The following is a 20,017-nucleotide window of genomic DNA, read 5'->3' as shown; positions in this document are numbered from 1 at the left end:
GTAATTGGTGATGCAGTTTATACTGATAGAGCAGTGAACTTCTTTTCCAGTATGCCACTAGAGCTGTTTAATAAGGAACTTTTAAGGAATGATTTTAAACTATGTTTCACTTATTTGTGCACACAAAGACACAGGAAACTGTAAATATTTTCCTATATATAAAAGAGAAGTCTAAGTTATCAGGTGTATCAGCCTAATAGTAAGATGGATGCATCTGCATGTTCAGTTGGTTAAGATTATTGCAGAGCTTATGGGGTTTCTCAACTTATTCTGAGTTTCAGGAGGAGCTTCCAGCAGTCAGATGGAACCCATGAAGACAGTACCTCTGATTCATCACTTTTTCTTGCCTTATGATCTGCTCAAACTCAAACCAACATTGTGTAACAAATAAAAAAAAATTTAAAAAAAAACCACCAAAAAAACCCCTTGAAGAACTAGATAGTTTTCTGGCACGTTGTAAGATGTGATACACAATTTTAATGCATTTTAGTATCATCAATGAAAAGGCACTATTGCCATACAGCCCATTATTGTATTTCTGCTTATTTTTCAATGGGAAATGCAGAATATTAAGTCACTGCTTGTACCATAGATCTCCAAAATGAGATGAAAACAAGAATGAACATGTCTAACAACTGAATTAGTACTTTTTTTAAGGAGGAGGAGAAACTTGAACACCAGTTGATTCATTGATTTGTTGTATTTTCCCCATAGGTAATAAGCTCAATGAGCTCACTTTCAGAATATTGTCTACCCTCTATCCTGCGCACTTTGTTTGACTGGTATAAAAGACAGAATGGCATAGAAGATGAATCTCATGAGTACAGACCAAGAACAAGCACTAAATCCAAAAGGTATGATTTTGAATATGCATATATACATTATTGACAGATTCTAAGGTAAAATGTCTTGCATTTCACCTGTCAGATTTTATGAGGTTACAGTTGCTTGAAAGTTGTTCTCCTCTTTTTCTGCTTGTTCCTGGATCTCTTCTCTCAGCTTCTAGATGGATAGAGTAATTGTGTCTTTAAAATTATGCTCCTGATTGTTCAAACACTGTTCCTTAGTGCTGTTTTGGATGCTGTAATGTCATTTAAATAGTGGTTTGTATAAACTGTGTCTGTCTTCTTTACTCATGCAAGCAGGCAATAATTCTGTGACACTTGGAAGGATTTTTTTCATACAGCATTCTGCTTAGTCATAGTAATTTCACATACACCTATTCTCAGTCCAAAAAACTGTGAATCAGTCAAAGAGCTTTAGCAATAACATTGATTTAGCTCTTAAAAGAAACAAGCAAACAAAAATAAAGACCCCAAAAGAAATATATTGATCTCTTATGATATCAGTAGTTCTTCAGTGGCAAGGCAACAGATTGATCTTGGTTTATATTGAGGTCTGACAGTTTGATACAGGTGTATTCTTCAAACTTACAGTTTTTCTGAATACTTTGGTACTACATTTACACACTTTAATGAAGCAGCAGGAGAATCAACACTGGCAGACCTGGTGTTTGGAAATGCATAGGCAATTCTTCACATCAGGATTACATTATAATCCAGTGACTACTGAAGGAAATAGTTGCTGGAATGGAGGGGTAGGAGCTAGTTTTAGACTTCAAGGTAGACATGAACCCAAATCAGAATCTTCCAGACTCTTTATGTCAGTAGAAGTAGGCAATATGAAGGCATGATTCATCAGTTAGATGTCTGCTTTTGGATGAGATGAATCCTTGCCTTGAAGTGCCTCTTTCTCTCGACTTGTTACAGGACCCCTGCTCATAAAGAGGTGTCTTCAGGAACTCCACCCAAAATCTAGTTGGAAGTCAGCTTAGCAGTGAACCAAGGCCACTCTGTCAATTTATAATGTTATGGAAAGGACGTATAACTAGTCCTTTCTCCAGTTAATGCGAAACCAAGAAAACCAAAATGCAAATAAATTATTTCATCACTGATCAAGCAGAACTCTTAAATGCATGTTTTAATATAAGCACATAAGTACAACTGAAATCACTAAAGCTCTTAATGTGTGCAAGAATTGTGCTGAATTTACGCAAAAATCTCATCGAAATCAGTGGTAACTGCTTCAAATGGACTGCAGAACTGTCCCTTTAACATTTAGTTTTACAAAAAGTATTGTATATTTCATGTTATCTTTTCAGGACATTTTGAAACTGTGATCAGGTGATTCAAGTGGATATGTTTTGTATTTATATTGCAAGCTACTCACTTCAGACATTTATTCCTTTATGTTGTTCTGCACAAGGAATGCATTCAAAAGTTTGAAAAGTGATGCCAAAGTTAAAAAAATAACACTGGAACAGTTTTTAAAAGAGAATGTCGTTTGGTTATGAATTTTCCATTGGTACTTTTAAGGCATTTTTCAAAATCCGTCACAAGTCTAAATATGAATTTGATAGCACAAAATAATTTATTACGTTTGCCTCCAAAGTGTAATTGAGAACTGTCTAAATGGTGCCTTCAGCAAGGAAACTGAAATGAAATCCATTTGTTAGAATATAGAATCCAAAAGTTTCCTTGTTTTTGTTTTGGTTTTTTTTTCCTTGAAAAAGCTTTGTGTTGATCTTAAACTGGAAAAAAAGAGGGAGGAAATGGAGAGTGACATGTAAACATTTGAAAGAAAGTGAAAGTAACAAGTTAGATTTGGTCTATTTATCTCAGAATTTAAAAGCATACCAGTGCATTACTTTCTGAAATGCTGGACTGCAGTTGAAAAAGTAGAATACAATCTCCTGTTATCTGTATTTCTGTATTTGAAGAAGGCATATAATATGAATTACAACATATCTCCTAAATATTATGTTTCCTGGTTTGATTTTGCAGTGATGAACAGCAGAGGGACTATTTAATGGAGAGAAGAGATCTGGCTATTGATTTTATTTTTTCTTTAGTATTAATAGAAGTTTTGAAACAGGTATGGAGTTCTTAAATTACCCATTAACTAATAACTGATGGAAATTACCAATACAAATGAATTTTAGGATTCTTTTTCTATTTCCATCTTTAAGAGTCTAATAAAAACATGAGATACATCCTGCATGCTTGTTCATTGCTGTCTTTCTTGCACGTGTAGGATACATAGTATTATGTGTTCATACAGACTTCACTTTGCCAAGTCTTTGGAGCTAAAGTATTACCCTTCAACACAAAATAAACTTTAAATGGCTGGCTCATTTCAGCTGTTGTGTTAGCTAGATGCTATTTCAGCTGATACCATACTTCTGTATGGCAGATACTCATGAGTAATACTAGCACTACGGTATGCAGCTTGAAGTGTAATATATGTGTACTCGTTATGTTTTATTTTCTGTTTTCAGATTCCACTTCATCCTGTAATAGACAGTTTGGTACATGATGTTATTAACTTGGCTTTCAAGCACTTTAAGTACAAAGAAGGGTAAGGCTCTTTTTCCTACAAAAATTCTGTGGAAAAAAATAAATTACTTTATTTTTTAATAGTAGTGGTTTAAGCAGTGTGCTTTCTCAGCCAAGAATTCTTTCTTGTCTCTTCCTAGGTACCTTGGTCCTAACACTGGAAATATGCACATTGTTGCGGATTTGTATGCAGAAGTAATAGGTGTTCTAGCTCAAGCAAAGTAAGCAAAATTGAATATCTTATTTCCCCCATAAATGTGAGAAGTTCTACTCACTTAGCGTGTGCATATTCTGATTTTTTTACTTTCTTAAAGAATAGTGTAGGAATAAATCATTTCAGCTCATTGGCCCTCTATTCATCCAGATGTTCTAGAGCATACACCTCTAGGGAAGCACAGGCTTTCTGCATCTATTCTGGTGATACTGAGTAAATTCAACTCAACTACAGCAGCATTATTTTTCTTATCTCAGCAGTGACGTCTGTGGAAAGCCCAAAGGGCTGAAGAGAACTATTTTAGTTAATTTTTTTTCTGTATGCTGTTTTTTCTCTAGCTGGGCAAACCTAAAAATGGCTATCCTCCAACGTAGCAACATTTTTAAGTCTCTCTGCAGTTATTTCAGTTCAGAACTTAATGCAGCTGCTTCTGCATCCTTCATCCTGCACTTCTTAGAGCGGATGACATAAACCACTTCGTGGATCTGGTCTTGAATTTTCAATCTGGAAGCAGACAGATTCAGAAACTCATGTACCCAACGTAACATTTCATCATACGCTTACACCACAAACTGAGGAGAGGGTGAAATTTACTGCCCTGACATGGTGTTCTCTGTCTCCTGACTTCTTGGTGTTGCTGAGAGTGACTCTGCTCTATAAAACCAATCAACTTAGCTTGATGTAGCCAAAACAGTTTGAGTTCCTGGAAATCATACAATTTTCACAGACTTCAACTAAGGCCTTACCTGGGTTTCTAAATCGGCTGGGTCAAAGGCAAAAGGGGAAGTGACATCTGGATCCAAAGCTTCAAATTGACTGTCAAAGGTAGAACATACTTGTTCTCCATAAATACTGCTTTTCTTCTCCAGTTCTGAAGGGCCTTGCTAAGATGTTACTACCACTAAAGGGCTTCTTCTTGCCAACCTGTTTCTTTAAACTCTCCTGTGCTGTCCATCATAGGCGATAACAAAAGGTTGTTACGTGTTACACCTGCCCATGAAAATGACATTCTTTTCATTTTGTCTCAAAAAGAACAGGAGGTCCTGTTGGATGATCTTCCTATATGTTATGTTTATGGACAGTGTGTCTCAAAAGACACCTCCAATAGATTTGTGGGGGAGATAAAAAATGGTCACAGACCCATCCATCCCAAGTTGTCGTAGTTAATGCTTAAGTGTTACTGTAATGGCTATTAGAAAAAACCTGAAGGGAGGAACAGCCTATCTGAGTATTTTCATAGTTATCATTTCAGCATTTTCTTTTGAAAATATTCCATGTACTTGCAAGAAAACTATCTTTCAACTTGGATTTTTGAAAAACATGTGAGGGGTTTATTCTAATGATATTCGTAGCTCTCATGCAAAAGAGGGGCATGGTAAGAAAATAATTTGAAAGATGTGGTTATCTAAAGGGACTAAGGACAGGCTGTACACTTTATTTTCTTTTCTGAGTTTATCAGAAGTGAAAGAAAACTGAACAAAAAGAAATCTATTCACATACTGACTGAAATGATGTTTTACAACCAAAGTTGAATCTTCTTTAGGTTTTTCCCCATTTATATAGCTTACAATATATTTCAAATATTAATGTGTACTTTTTTGTAACTAACCAATGTGAATTCACAGGTTTCCTGCTGTAAAGAAGAAATTTATGGCAGAGTTAAAAGAGTTACGGCATAAAGAACAAAGCCCATATATAGTTCAAAGCATTATCAGTCTTATAATGGGAATGAAATTCTTTCGCATTAAGATGTATCCTGTGGAGGACTTTGAAGCTTCTCTTCAGTTTATGCAGGTAAAATTCTTAAGTATATAACTATGGTTCCCAGACCTTTTAGAATGGGCTCCCCTTCATCTTTCCTGTAATACTCCAAGAGATTTTCCATGTGTCATTCTCACATAAACATATGTGCAGCTACTTTCTGCTTGTTCTGAACCTCAGCGCTCCAGTCTCCAATCTCTGGAGTGTATCATTCCATACCAACTTTTCATCAGCTGTATACCCCTAGTCTGTACATCTTGCCCTCCAACAAAAGGAGTTTCTGTTCTGTAGACCTCAGACCTTCCACCCTGCCCCATGTCCCTGCCTAGTTATATCTCCATAGCTGCTCACTACCTCCAAAGTGAATCTTCCACCATTGACATAGTGGCCAGAGAGGAGAGGAACTTCTGATGGAGAAGAACACAGAGGAAGAGACAAAGAATTGAGGCAAAAGCTGGATGGAATTTCCCTTGGATATGTTGTCTTCTTCCACCACACCTTCACTCCCCTTCCTGTAGGGTACATTCTGTACTCACCTGGTTTGAGAGCCACTAGTACAGAGCATAGTTTGACTCTCATGAATGCTTTAAATTAATAGATTACATCATTTTGTAAAAGGAAAGAAATATTTTCTGTTTAAACATTTTAAAAGTCCACATTCTTGTTGGTAATGTACAATGAGTCTGTTCCCATCAGCAGGTTTATTTAGCTTAACCTTTTTACTCCCCTGTTTTTTCTTGGGCTCACCCTCACAGCTACATGGTTTGTAGCCACTCATCCAGTAAAATACATGTTTTATATAAACCTCTGTGTAAAGATCAGCTTATTGATGGTGTCAATGGAGTAAAAAATCAATGTTAGATGCCCACAAGTAAAGATTTGACGTTGGAATACAAATACACAGGCGTATAGACACACAGAGCCATTTCTCTTAAGTCCTGAACAGGAAGCACATTCTATTTCAGTATTTCAATGTGTTTTAAACCATATTTAACAACATATTTAAAACATATTTAACAACACAGAAGCAGCTCATTTTTCTTCTTACCTTACACTTCATTATATGAACACATCTTAGTATGTGTTGACTTAATGTAAGTTATCCAGAGCTGGCAAGATATCAAAAGTAGTGTGTGTTCAGTGCACATGACTAATATGAGTCAATGACTTTGTGACACAGCACTGCTGGGATCCAGTGTTCACTGCTATTGAAATCAGTGGTAAAGCTCCCGTATAGTAGAACTCAAAATTTGGATGCAGATGATATCTGCCTTCCCTGACTATAGTATCTCAGCACGAAAATAATTCTTATATATACTACAATGCATCATAAGGTGCACTGTGTATGTAGGAAAGCCAGTTTTGCTCAGTTTGGTGCAATACAGTTTGATTCTTTGCGCGATTTCTCTGTTAGTTTGAGTATCTACATGCAGTGCTTCAGCTACAAGCTCTTGTCACCAGCTCTGCTCTAGTAGAGAGCCACACTTTCAGAAGGTAAGCTAATCTCAGGAGCCAGCTCCAGAAGAGCCTCTCTGCCACCACGGAGTGCAGAAGCAGCTCAGGAAGGCTGCTGCCTTGCCATAGGGGCCTTCAGCTGTGTAGCAGAAATGGCAGGAGTGACTGAAGCCATGTGGTGTAGAATCCTGATTGCAGCCAGGAAGAATCAGGCATGGTCTAAAGTGTAAACTGCTCTGCGCGCGTGTGCAGGAAAAAAGGTCAGTGGGAACCTTTCTTGTAAAGTGAGTGGTTGGTTGGGCCTTGGGCCCAGAGAGGAAGAAGTAACTGGAGCAACATGAGTTGTCATCCTCAGAGAAGTTGTACAGAAACATGAGGGGATGCTTATCTCCCCTCCCTCACTTCCTAAGCAGCATAGCTGTGTGGATAGTAGTTCACTGCATGTTTAGGACAAAAGTACATTTCTACTTTCTTTCTTAATCCCCAATTCCAGGCTGGAAATCGTGGTGGTTTGCACCACGGGTCTCATCCCTCACATAGCACAGTTCTATATTGACCCTTAATCTGTGGTGGATCCTCGCAGTGAAATTTATCCCCAAATATTTATGGTAAGATTGCTCCTTACCTTGAGTATCTTACCAGAGAAATACGTTCCTTTTCTGGCCTCTCAGAGCACTGTGCAAAGCAGTCCATGTGGGCTATTACTCCTGCTCCTGAAGGTATACACAGGGAAGGCATGAGGTCAGTCCCTGAATCCAGCTCCCTTTCCATCCCCAAAAGACCACTGGGCGCAACTGGAATCAGTGGAGATTTTGTGGATTATCATGGTTAGAGTTAACAGATCGTTGATTTTGACTTATGTCCTGCTTTGTGCTTGCTGCAAAATGCAGATTTAGAAGTTAATAGACAAATGTTTTCTGTGGGATTTGCAAGATATAAAGTCACTGACACTTGAGGTGCATTCAGCAAACATTTAGAGGTCTTTATTCCAGCTGATACACAATTATGATTCTTGTTTTGTTTTGTTTTGTTTTGTTACAGGAATGTGCACATTATTTCCTTGAAGTTAAAGACAAAGATATCAAGCATGCACTGGCAGGACTGTTTGTTGAAATTCTTGTCCCCGTAGCTGCTGTGAGTTTATTTTTCAGGTTATTTACATAATTTCTTCAAATTGGATAAAACAACTTGTGAAATGGTGGTTTATTAACATGAAATTTTCTTTCAGGCTGTTAAAAATGAAGTGAATGTCCCCTGTCTGAGGAACTTCGTTGAAAGCCTGTATGATACAACACTTGAACTTTCCTCACGAAAGAAACACTCATTGGTTAGTAACCCTAAGAAGCAGAGGCTAAAATTCTTTGTCAGAAATATCTCTGAGCAAGGCTCTTGGGAAATTGCAAAACTTTTTTCTGTGTTTGGCTTTATAACCAATACATTTCTATTTGCAGGGAAGGTTATTGTGTTTGCAGAAAATAACCATATTTATTTTATTCAGAATATGATGTAAATCAGTCTGAATCAAACAGATGTTTTCTGCTTCTGGTTCTGTGATTATTAAATGGTTAGACTTTCTCATACTTGTTATGTGTAAACATTAGGAGGAGAAGAGAAAGAATAGAGTTCACTTCTTGTCAAGCAAGAACAAATGAGGCATGTGGGAACAACTCTTTCACGGGGCTTAAATAATACATTGTAGGAATGAAAAAATGTATAACACATGCCCTTTTAAATCCGTAACTTGGCTACTGTGCAGCTCCCTATTTCATTTTTTTCTTGTGAGATGAACAGTGGCACTGCAGTGTATTTTTGGAAGCATGAGTTGATCTGAATTAAATGAGGATCTGAGTCAGTTTGATGCTGGCCGCCTTAAGCAGTCTGTCTCTCCAACTGGGTCAGTGTACGTCAGCAATGCGGCGTTAGCTAATCCGTTTTGAAGTCTTGGACCTTCTAAGTAAAGAAAGTTGTCGTTTGTCCTCCCTCGTTTTATGGGAAAGTCAAAAAGACTTCCCTGTTCTCAGTGCTCTCGGCAAATGGTCACTAGTGTTAGTGAATCTGCTGGGAGGACTGCAGGAGCGTGCTTGAGCTCTCTGCTGCTGTTACACCAGTCCCAGGGGAGAGTCAGAACATCTCCTGGGGTGCAGTCCTGATCCTGTTAGAATTAGTGGGAGTCTTGAGATGGATTTCTGATTTCACTCTGCTTATGTTTGCGTGGCTCTATTCCACTCTGCCGAGTTAATAAAACACTGTTGAAACTGCAGCAGGGTAAGAGCTTTGCTGTACAGTTCTTACACTAAATAGAACTTCCCCAAACTGGTGGCCGTACTTGCCAAAGTCAATACTACGTGCTTGAGAAAGGATTGCACAGCTGGGGCTTTGCGTTTGATTGCTTGTCTACACATACCACACTGGAGGCTACATAGTTAAAAGTGACAAAATAGAATAGATTCTTGTGAGGGTGTGATTAGAAATACAAACATTGCAAGGAGGAGGAGGAGGAGGGGAAAGGCAAACAGTTGGCAGAAATGACTGCAGTGCATATTTCCAGGCTTCCAGGAAGAAAGCACACTCTTTAGAGTCTGAAGAGGACCTTCCTTTCCCAAGATCAGTGTTTTGTGAATCAGTGCACTCACTGTACTGGCAGGATAGGGGCATTCGTGTTGCCTCATTTTCTATCTAAAAGTATCCCACATCAGCTAGTCATTGAGGTTCTCTTGATAGTGAATGGAGAGACTTATGAAACTCTAGGAGATGGTTTGTATCTTCTCTCCTAAGGCTCTTCCTTAGGATGGTTTGTAACACTCTTGGGATGTTACTAAACTCTGATTCTGTCAAGTACTTGACTATTATAATGTTAATATGGTAAGAAAGTCTTGCATGAGAAGACTTCAGTTATCCTCTTCCATATGTATTTTGGACATGAAGATTATAAAAATAAAAATTAATGTACATTTGCCATTTACTCAAGAAACTAGGTTTAACCTAGCTATAGACAATTTATGTTATATATTACAGGAACAGAAGTTGGGGTTTATGGTGTATTTATACTTTGAGCTGTGACTGAAGTTAGAATTTTAGGGTTAATTTTGAGAATCATTGGTCTTTAAGATAAAGTTAACTTATTTTTGACTAATAACTATGAAATCCTGACTGGATATATTAACATGACAACTGAAACAGAAAAGTCTTGCTGAAATAGCAAAGTCATTTTCAAAATTAATAGGTGCATTTTAGCTTATATTTTTTAGTGTAACATTTACAAGTGGAGTGTCAAAGTAAGTGTTGACAAAGAGACCAGGATCCAGTATTTGAACTTCTATGTTCTGCCTTGCTTCTTTTTATTTTTTGCTTTGCAAGATGTAACTACCAGCATATCCAGGCATTGCCTGTTTTTTAACACAGTTCTTTAGGGTGTTTGACATGTCTCTCAGTAAATATCGTGACTGCAGATTTTGAGGAGTAACAGGCATCTGAGCATTCACAAGTCCCAACAATCTCTGTGGGTCCTGCTGTTATTATAGTAAAGTTTAGTTATGCCCATGCTATCATTTCTCAGTCAACTGACTTTGAGTCTGTAAAACTGTGACCCATCTTTGGATTTATTATACTGCTATAAACAGGTATTTGGTTCTTTTTAGTTCATCCATAAAACATATCTGTAACAGCTTTGGAGAAAGGTTCCTTTTACATTGTACTACTTAACAATGTGTTTATGTTGGCTAACATGTATTGCACAAAATGGAGGAGTAAGAGCTTTAAGTTTACAGTAGCTCTATTAAGTTAATTTTATGATGTGTAGACATGCAAATAATATGGTATCGACATCCATTTCCTGTTTAGGCTTTGTACCCTTTGGTAACGTGCCTGCTTTGTGTCAGTCAGAAGCAGTTCTTTTTAAACAGATGGCATATTTTCCTCAACAACTGCCTATCCAATCTCAAGGTTAGTATCTTCTGGATTTAATATTGTATTAAAACTTCAGTATGCACTATTGACCTGTTGCAAATCTGTTTTATTTAAATGTGCTGGATTATTGCTATTATCTGATTCCATACATAATTTTATTCCTGACAGTACAAATTCTTTAGCTGTGCAGATTTTTTCAGTAACAAAAAAGTATTCTTGTGCCTAGTTTGAATTTCTACTGTTTCTCTAACTCAAACCAAGCCTGAGTCAAACAGCTGTGAAACAGGCAAGATTGTTGATGAAAGTTATTAGCTTGAGTGACATACCAAAACTGACCCACTATTAAGTCGCTTTTTTTCACAAAGGCATTCTCAAACAAAGCACTTGCTATTACTTAATCAGAATGGAACTAGTTGCAGGACACTGATTCCATTGCCTGTTTCACTCTGTTAAGTTGCATTAAAAAAAACTAAACTATTTTAAGTTGTTTCCTTCGCATATCCATTCTTACTCCTTTACCATTTGTTAGATCTTTGAAGTTTAAACCTAACTGTCCACTGCGATCTGCTATGGTTCCTGGCCAGCATATACTATTCAATATACATATGCTAGTCATCGTTACAACTCCTCCTTGTTTCTTTTACTTGCACAATAACTCATGTCCCATTCCACACTTCAAGTGCATCCATATGAAAGGATGGTCCTGTGCCTACCTGAAAAGGCCAAATTAAGAAGCACAGTGAAGTGGTTAGCTCAAATGAAGGGCCTCTGAACTGCTGCTTGATGAACCAGTGGTTAGGAGGCTTCTGCAAATGGCACGGGTAGAACATGCAACCATTTTCTCAGCTCAGTGGCAAACTGAGGAGGGAATCTCTGTTCTCCAAAGGCTGAATTCCCAAGCTTCTCGACAAGGTATATATTACATCCTTTATTGTTGTTGCTTTCTTGCTGTACTTTGTCTTAATGAAACCATTTGTATTGACTCTCTTCATATGGATCCTACTATTAGAATAGCTCTTCAAAGTGTTCATAGTCTGTCTGAAGATTTCTTTCCACCTGTGTCTAAATTATTTACTTCTGCTGAAGATGTGTTAGAACCTTATTTGCAAAGAGATTCAGAAAATAAACATGTTGTTATTGCAACTAATTTTACGGGTTTTTATGAGGTTATACAAGCTTTAGAAAAGACAGCTACAGCTGTAAGATCTCTGAGAAGCCACCTGGGAATATAGATTTTTCTGAAAATTAGGGAGATCCTGACAAATTATTTTAAACCATTAGAGAAAATATAAGTTGCTCCTACCTTACTAATTGAAAATCAAACTGGAATTCACCTTGCCACCTATAATTCATTGACATACTCTTTGATTCATGGGGCTCATAGATTAATGTGGTGGCACATTCAATCTTTAATCTGGGGAGAAGGTAAGGTAGCTGAATACGTAGCTAAATTAAGAATGTGGTGGGCCACTCCTTCTCAGTACAGAGGAAGAGATGCCCCAACCATTGAAGCAATCACTTCATCAGTCAGTGGCACCTCAAAGCCCAAACCAAACTCACACAGCTGGAAAAAGAGCTAGGTCAACAAAGGAGGAGAAATCCTTCCATTAGAAGGGGAGTTGTGCACACCAGGACAGTATATGGGTCTCCACGATCTTGTGTGGGCTCCCATGAACCACATAATGGATCAGGTTGCTCAAGAGCCTCTGCACCCAATAGAGCACAATCTCCTTCCCAAGACCATTAAAGTCAAGCATACACTGGGAAAGCTAAAAGGTTTATATTCTAATCATATTTCTGATTTTAATATAAACTGGCAAATCTCTGATCTTACAGAAACAAACTTTTTTCTTGAATTAATAAAGGAGACTCCTGCCAGGACATGGAAATATTTGACCCTGGCCAAATTCTGGCCAAAGAGTATTTCATACAATCCTGTTGAAAGCGGTGTTAAAGTTAATGAGTATCTTGGTTTCAAAATGGAACATTTATTGTTAACTTTATTTACAAAAAAATATTCAAGGCAGGAATTCTATATAGGAGAGAGTCAAAGCACGGTGTTTCATTTAGAGGCAAAGTTTTTCAGTGGGAGCAACAGTTCCTTGTCTCCAAACCACATTGGACAAGGAGAAAGCTCCAGTACAATTTGAGCTGAGGTTGCAAAACCTACTTTACAAAGAATGGGTCAAACAATGCCTATCTCAAGAGTGAATCCATGGGTACCAACACAATATCCCTTTGGCCTAAATGGGCCAGACCTAACGCCATATTATTGGAAAACAGAAATGGAGGAATTAAAGAAAATGGGCCTCACTCCTGGCAGTCCGGTTGCTCCTCCGCTAATCACAGAAGAAGAGGCAGAGGCACTGAAAAAGAAAATTCTAGAAAAACAACAACAACGGGTAAAAGGCAGCAGCACTTATCAATCAAGAAACAGAGCAGATCCTGGCAGAACTGTCACCAACTGCTTCCGTGTTCAAAAGGCCCACATTCACTTTGACAAATTCTTCGGCACCAACAGCAAGTTGGGCACTGCCAGCAGTGGTAAAGGAACCACATCCAATGCCAATACCTCCTGTTGGGAAAGTGAGGAGGATGTCAGATATATTAGGCCAAATACTCCTTGTCCTAATAGGATTACTGACGGGGTTTTTCTTGTTGACAGAAATCCTCAAAATTCTAAAGAGGGTCTGTTGGTGATAGACTTCTCTCAGTTTTCCAAAGGAAGACACACTATGTGCTTTCCAAATACTGGGCACCCAGTCACCATGCACTTGCACAGACCTTGCCCATGGACATGCCCATGATTTCCGTGGATGTTTCTCAGGCTTTTTATCATCTTCTTCTCAATCCTGCTTCTGCTATGCAGCTTGTTGTTTCTGACGGAAAACTGGTCTACTATTTTCAGAAAACTCCAATGATATTGGTCTCAGCCCCTTTCTCCTCCGTCTCTTCTCAACTGCCCTTGTAGCTGGACTATCTTGTCACTAGAATATTTGGACTTTTGCTTATAGGGATGACTTCCTCCTTTGCCACGCAAGCTCTCATTACCTTAACTCAGTTAGCCAGTGTCTGCTGTTTTCTTGAAAGCTTTGGGGTAAGAATAAATTTTGATAAACATGCTCCATCACCTGTTGAAGAAATCAGATTCTTAGGACTGAAATTTACAAGGACTGACATGACGATACCTGATGAAAAATGGATTGAAAGTAAACAGGTTATTAAACAAATTGATTGTAACCAATGTTATGATGTTAAAATGCTGCAAAGATTAATAGGCTGTGTAAACTTTGATGTAGCATTCGCTACATATCAAGGTGCTACGCTTAGATCACTGGTCGGCCCGGACCAGGGAAAGAGACAGATAACACACACAGTGTGAGCACCAACTTCCCCCTTTTATTGCGCAGTTAATTCCTTTTATACTAACAAGGGGAGGTGGGGTTACAGGTACATCACAAGGCTGCGACTAACCCTCTAACTTTCCTTGACAACGCGAGATCTTCCGAACGCCGACCCCTACACTTTGACATTCCTTTTACTACTTATTCTAATCATGTGCTACAACCATTGCATGCTGCTGTAATAAACAAAAAGGATTTTCCATTTTCTGTTCCATATAAAGGCTTATTGTATAAAATCTATTAGCAAGGAGTTAAATGGAAATTGCAACCCAAGGACAGTGTTTCTATTCCTAAGCTTGTGACAGATGCCATGCTGGAAGTTGGAGCCATATCCCATATCATCGGTGGGTTGTCTTCCTTCCATTGTGCAGGACCTAGACCAATACACATTCAAGAATTATCGATGGCATTGGTTGCAGTTTCTTTGATCAAACCATGGTCTTTGATCTGTGACTCAACATTCGTCTGCAGACAAAAATTCAGCTCTTTGCCCTGGAGATTTGCACTGTGAGTCAGGCAAATCTTATCTCGGGTCAAAGTGTACTGGACTCCTTCAAAGTTTAACCCAACGGATGGCCCAACACGTGGGAGACTATCTGATTGGACTGCATATACTTGCACCCTCCTCAGAAAGCCCTTAAAGCTGCCATAGAAACAAAAAACCACATATGACCAAAGAGACCCAAAGACAATCTTGTACTAGTTCAAAAGTTTCTAAAAATAACACCAATCCAGACAGATAATCCACTTCAGTCCCGCTGATCCCAGATGCCATGTTAATTAGGCCAGCCTAAGCATCCACAGATTTTTGTCCTTTCACTTTTGAATATCATTTATTTATCTTCTGTGTTCTTCATACCAGGTCTCCACCATAGGGCAACAGCTTTTGAATTGACAGAATCAACTGAAGATGAGATTTTCTTTACAGAGTCAAATTGAGGTGGTTTTCAAATAGAGATTTTAAATTGTAACATGTATCTAATGTAACTAACTTGGGTTTTTCGACAACTTAAGTAATACCAGGAGAGGTAGGTCAGATGCATAAGTGTCCTACAGCTACAGGAATGGGGTACTGTGCAGCTGTGAGGCTGTATTTTCTCGGAACCTTGACATCCATGAAGTGCAGAACTTCCTTTCCTTTCTGATTCGTGCCTGAAATTTATTCTTACATTATACATTTGTCTAGAATAAGGACCCAAAAATGGCTCGAGTTGCACTGGAATCTCTGTACAGACTACTGTGGGTTTACATGATCAGAATTAAATGTGAAAGCAACACGGCTACCCAAAGGTAAGACGCTCTATTTGTAATGATAATCAGGCCTTGTAGAGTGGATATTGCCAGTGAAGAAAGAGCTTTTATAGTTCTCCTGAATTCCTTTGAATTGAACCTATTCCTGTTGTGAAATAAAAACTCAACTGTACACAATAAAATATTCCTTTTTGTGGCACCATCAGTTATTCTCCCACCTATTAAAAATTACTGTATAAAGTGTTTCTGCTTTTGGAAGAACTAGAAATCACTCTTTCCCTGGTTATAGTTAGAAATATTTTTGTAGTGGCATGTCATTGACTGGTTTATTGTTACTTGTAATTTAGTAATGAAATAAAATAATTACATTGAATTTGTAGCAAAGGATCAGAACAAGATACCCCATTACATTTTCATTTCAAAGGAAATACATTCTAGTCTCTCTAAATGGAGGAGGATTTCCAACTTACATTTCATGGTAAGTGAAGGTCTGCAAGGTCCAGAAATGTCTAATGCTTTTCTTCCTTCTTTTACAGTCGGCTTATTACTATTGTCACAACACTTTTCCCAAAAGGGTCCCGTGGTGTTGTGCCAAGAGATATGCCTCTAAACATCTTTGTGAAGATAATACAGTTTATTGCACAGGTATGGGAGAACCATGCATATGTCTTTCCAATTAATGAATAACTTGTTTTCCCAATAACAAATTAACAAAGAAGTAAACTTCTATTGTCTGAATTTTTTGCAACCCCGTTGTCAGTATCTTTTCATCTAGGCAATGATACAATCATAGATTGAGCTGGGGCAGACTTCTTTTGAACAACAGTTTTTGATTAATTTAATTCCACTGAAAATGGATAAAAATGTTTTCACTTCAACTCAAATGTATTTTTTGTCAGTTTTTGGAATTGCCAGCAAGTCAGAAAATGCATTTGTTGACAGGCTTTGACTGCCAATAAAGATCAAAATAATAAGCCATATTTTGTCCTGATACTGGATCATTCCTACTATACAGGACAATGAGTTGCATTGCTTTTAAAGCAATAAGTCAGAGGAAAACCAAGTTCAGCATGTAGCTGACACATTTAGTTTTCATCAGTACAAATGGGAATTGCTAAAACAAACTAACCTGCAGTGCTGGAAGTTTCATCTCTTTTATTACTTAAATTCAGAAAACATTCCCATTGAGCAAAGCACTTAAGCACGTGCTTAAAGCCTGTGAATAGGAATGAATTAAACAGATGCTTAAAATCTTCCCTGAACTGTGCCATCTGTGAACAAGCTCCTTTTATGTAAAATACTATGTTACTACCATAATTACCACAGTTTAAATGAAATAATTAAAAGCTTTATTACCAAAATGGATCATTTTCTATTTAAATGCTATAAATTTTTGAATTTGTCAACATACAGCAGTGTTGAAAGCTTAGATCTGATAGTATGTTCTGCATACTTCTGAAAATGTTTTTCTGAACATTTAAATAAATCCTGATTAAACTGGTTTTCAGCATTCTGTTGCCTTAAAGAAAATAAGTAGCAGAAGTGAGCAGCTTCATGATTTGCAATATTTTCACTATTTTAGGAACGTTTAGATTTTGCAATGAAAGAAATTATCTTTGACTTCCTTTGTGTTGGAAAACCAGCGAAAGCTTTCAGTCTCAACCCTGAGGTATGATGTGCATCTCCATTGTTTTTAGTTAGTATATATTGTATTGTGCTACATTTACTTTCTGGTTACATTCTAAGCATGCTTTCACCTTTTTCCAGTTTTCAGGCCAAATCTTGAACTTGATTTATTGGTAAAACACATCTGTGGACTTGGGTCTGTGAAATTTCACATTGTTTATGCCTACCTCATATTTCCTTAGTGAGGAGTATCAAATGTAAAGTAGTGCAAATGTATAAAAGAAAAAGATAAATAGAACTATTGATCACAATCTCTTCTTATCACTCTGCTGTTGTTATATGCAATGCCTTAAACTATTTTGATATGAAAATAAGTTTTTGTAACAATTTCATTGTTTTTCAAAAGAGTTTACTGAAAAAGAGTACATGATCCAAGAAGAATTGAAGTTGACAAAAAAGAAATAACTCTAATATTAAAGTTTTACTGCTCTGACCGGTAAAGCTCCAATAGTGTTAGTGTCATGAGTCAGCTTCCTACTGCTTTCCTTAGAGAAAACAATCAGAAATTTGAAAAATGTAAAAAAAAAAAAAAAGTGGTAAAATAATGAAAAATTCTCTTGAAAATAATGTATTTGCTTATAATTTTGAAAACATTTTCATTTGAAAATTAAGAATGAACACATGAAAAATAAAAAGCATTTGTGATCATCTCATAAAATACGTCTGTATTAATCTTGCAGTATTAAACAGTCATAGCTATTGACTAAGATGTTAAAATAGAATGAGTTACCTTACAAAATTTATATTTGATTTAAAAAAAATTTGGAAAAGTAGATTCAACTTTTTACTGTCAAAAGCAGCAGAAGTGAAAGGCAAGCTTTACCTTGAGCACAGCTTTCATCTTTCTTCAGCAGAGTAAAGAAAAATGAAACAGAATTCTTGAGCAGGCAGTCCCCACCACGTTCCGGGTCAGTCACCCGCAGTATTGACGGAGGAAGGTCCTGCAAAGGACGTTGTGTATTAGCATTGTATGAAGCCGAGCTCATCAGGGGTGGACATTGTCCTTAGCTTCTTCATGAATCAACATCTGAAATTTTACTGTTTCACAACAAAGTAAATCCAAAAACAGGGAAATAACAGGGCTACTTTTTGGCGTACATAGGCTTTAGCATTCTAAAAAAAATACCCATCATCTATGTAAATGCACCTCTGGGAGACTGTCAGTAGGACAGCCTCTGAGTTTTTGGAATACATTCCTGGGAAATCAAAACATTCTGGTCTTAATTCTATTAATTGTTGCAATGCAAAGCTTGCAAGTTTTCTGCTGGTGAATTCCCAGAAAGCGTTCAGGTCACTCAGACTCACGTTCCTCATGTTTTCACATTGCAGTTTTGGCGCTGAGCACCATTCCAGACTTTTCACTCCATATGGTCAGCCCTGGGGCCTTTTGAGACAGTTATTGATCTTTTTTTGTAATGGACCACATGGGACATTTGTGTTTAACTGAAGGTCCAGTTCAGGTGCATTACTAACCACCAGGTCATATCCATGTGTTTTATCCTGAAGATAAGAAGATAATGTACTAATGAAAATAGTTAGAAATAAAGTTTTGAGAGGGGAGAGCACTGCTCACAGTGCAGATATGAATTGACTATTTCATGGGCGTTTTTCGTAAAATACATCAAACTAGTAAATGTAGTGAAGAACATGGGTAGAATATGTTTATTTGATTATGTTACTCCTTCATCTTCTGAATTTTACAGAGAATGAATATTGGTCTGAGAGCTTTCTTGGTAATTGCTGATAGCTTGCAGCAAAAAGATGGTGAACCTCCAATGCCAGTGACGGGAGCTGTCCTTCCCTCTGGAAACACTCTCAGAGTGAAGAAAACGTATTTGAGCAAAACTCTTACAGAGGAGGAAGCTAAAATGATAGGTCAGTAAGAGAATGGACAATATAGAAACTTAGATGAGAATGAATGTGAAAAAGTCTTCAATACCTGAGCAGAATAATTTACTGTTGTTAAGTATTCAATTGATTTCTTTATTGTAAACATTTACTTTATTGTGCATTCTAATGAAATGTACAGTTTAGTTTGGCAAATGCTGCTTTTTTTAATTATTTCAGGAAAAGTCCTCAGTCATGCTCCACAAGTGGTAGCAACCCTGCATTCTGGGGGGGTTAAGCCCACAGGTAGTTAAGAACTAGCTTCTTTCACTGCTGAATAGCTGTGTTTATTCATGAATATTCATCTTTTTAGAAACAGTGCCTGTGCTCAGAAAATGTACCAGCTTTGAAAATCAGCAGAGATTCCTTTGATATCTTCATTTTAATTGCAGTATCTCACACCAAGTGAAACTTTCAAAATGGCAGAAACTTTTAAATGTAAAATAAAGCTGAAGTGCCTAAGTTAAAAGCATTGTTACCTTCGGCTTCCTTCGTAGTCAATGTAGAGAGAGAATCCTGTGCTGTAGGAGAGCTTCTTTATCATGCCCTGAAGGTGCCTGGTTTTGCTGGCAAAAAAGAAAATTTGGCTACTCACTTTAGCACTTCATTAAGTCCCCAAAGTTACATGAATGAAACAAAATTTACATATTTCTACACCAGGGACAAAGACGTGTGTTGTACTGTTTGTTGATAGATTATTGTAGTAATATCAAGAAAATAAGCAATGTAAGACCCACTGCTGTTGAAATGTGCAACAGACATAGTATTTAGTGTTGTCACTAATTCAGTTCATTTTGGCTACCCCTCATGCATTTGATAATAAAAGTTTGCACTATTGAATTCTTATATTTTATTACCAATTTCTTCACTATTTTAGGATACAACATTCTAGTTTCCATGTATAACATGTAAGATTAAGCTAGGTAATTCCTATATTTTCTTTTGCCTTCTACTCTGCCACTGAACGTTTGAACATACCAGATCTGAAAATTGATGTCATTTTGAAATTCTAAGCTTACATTGTCTTTATCAAATAGGAAAAGAATTGACTAGAGAAT

At 37.3% G+C, this 20,017-nt stretch overlaps 1 protein-coding gene across 2 annotated transcripts in view; it reads left to right on the top strand.

Annotated features, from left to right (window-relative positions):
• FRY (FRY microtubule binding protein) overlaps positions 1–20,017 on the top strand; it is a 177,539-nt gene that overhangs the window by 58,743 nt on the left and 98,779 nt on the right. For both annotated transcript variants that reach the window (XM_075050626.1, XM_075050625.1), the window contains exons 4-15: positions 715–854; positions 2,844–2,934; positions 3,338–3,417; positions 3,536–3,616; positions 5,235–5,403; positions 7,867–7,959; positions 8,054–8,152; positions 10,666–10,767; positions 15,322–15,425; positions 15,923–16,031; positions 16,969–17,055; positions 18,776–18,947. In XM_075050626.1, the coding sequence (XP_074906727.1) occupies positions 715–854; positions 2,844–2,934; positions 3,338–3,417; positions 3,536–3,616; positions 5,235–5,403; positions 7,867–7,959; positions 8,054–8,152; positions 10,666–10,767; positions 15,322–15,425; positions 15,923–16,031; positions 16,969–17,055; positions 18,776–18,947 (1,327 nt within the window). The remainder of the gene's footprint in view (positions 1–714; positions 855–2,843; positions 2,935–3,337; positions 3,418–3,535; positions 3,617–5,234; positions 5,404–7,866; positions 7,960–8,053; positions 8,153–10,665; positions 10,768–15,321; positions 15,426–15,922; positions 16,032–16,968; positions 17,056–18,775; positions 18,948–20,017) is intronic.

Source organism: Buteo buteo, chromosome 18 (genome assembly GCF_964188355.1).
Source record: "Buteo buteo chromosome 18, bButBut1.hap1.1, whole genome shotgun sequence".
Taxonomy (NCBI): domain Eukaryota; kingdom Metazoa; phylum Chordata; class Aves; order Accipitriformes; family Accipitridae; genus Buteo; species Buteo buteo.
The sequence above is the reverse complement of the archived record's forward strand: the minus strand, read 5'-3'. Positions and strand labels throughout refer to the sequence as shown.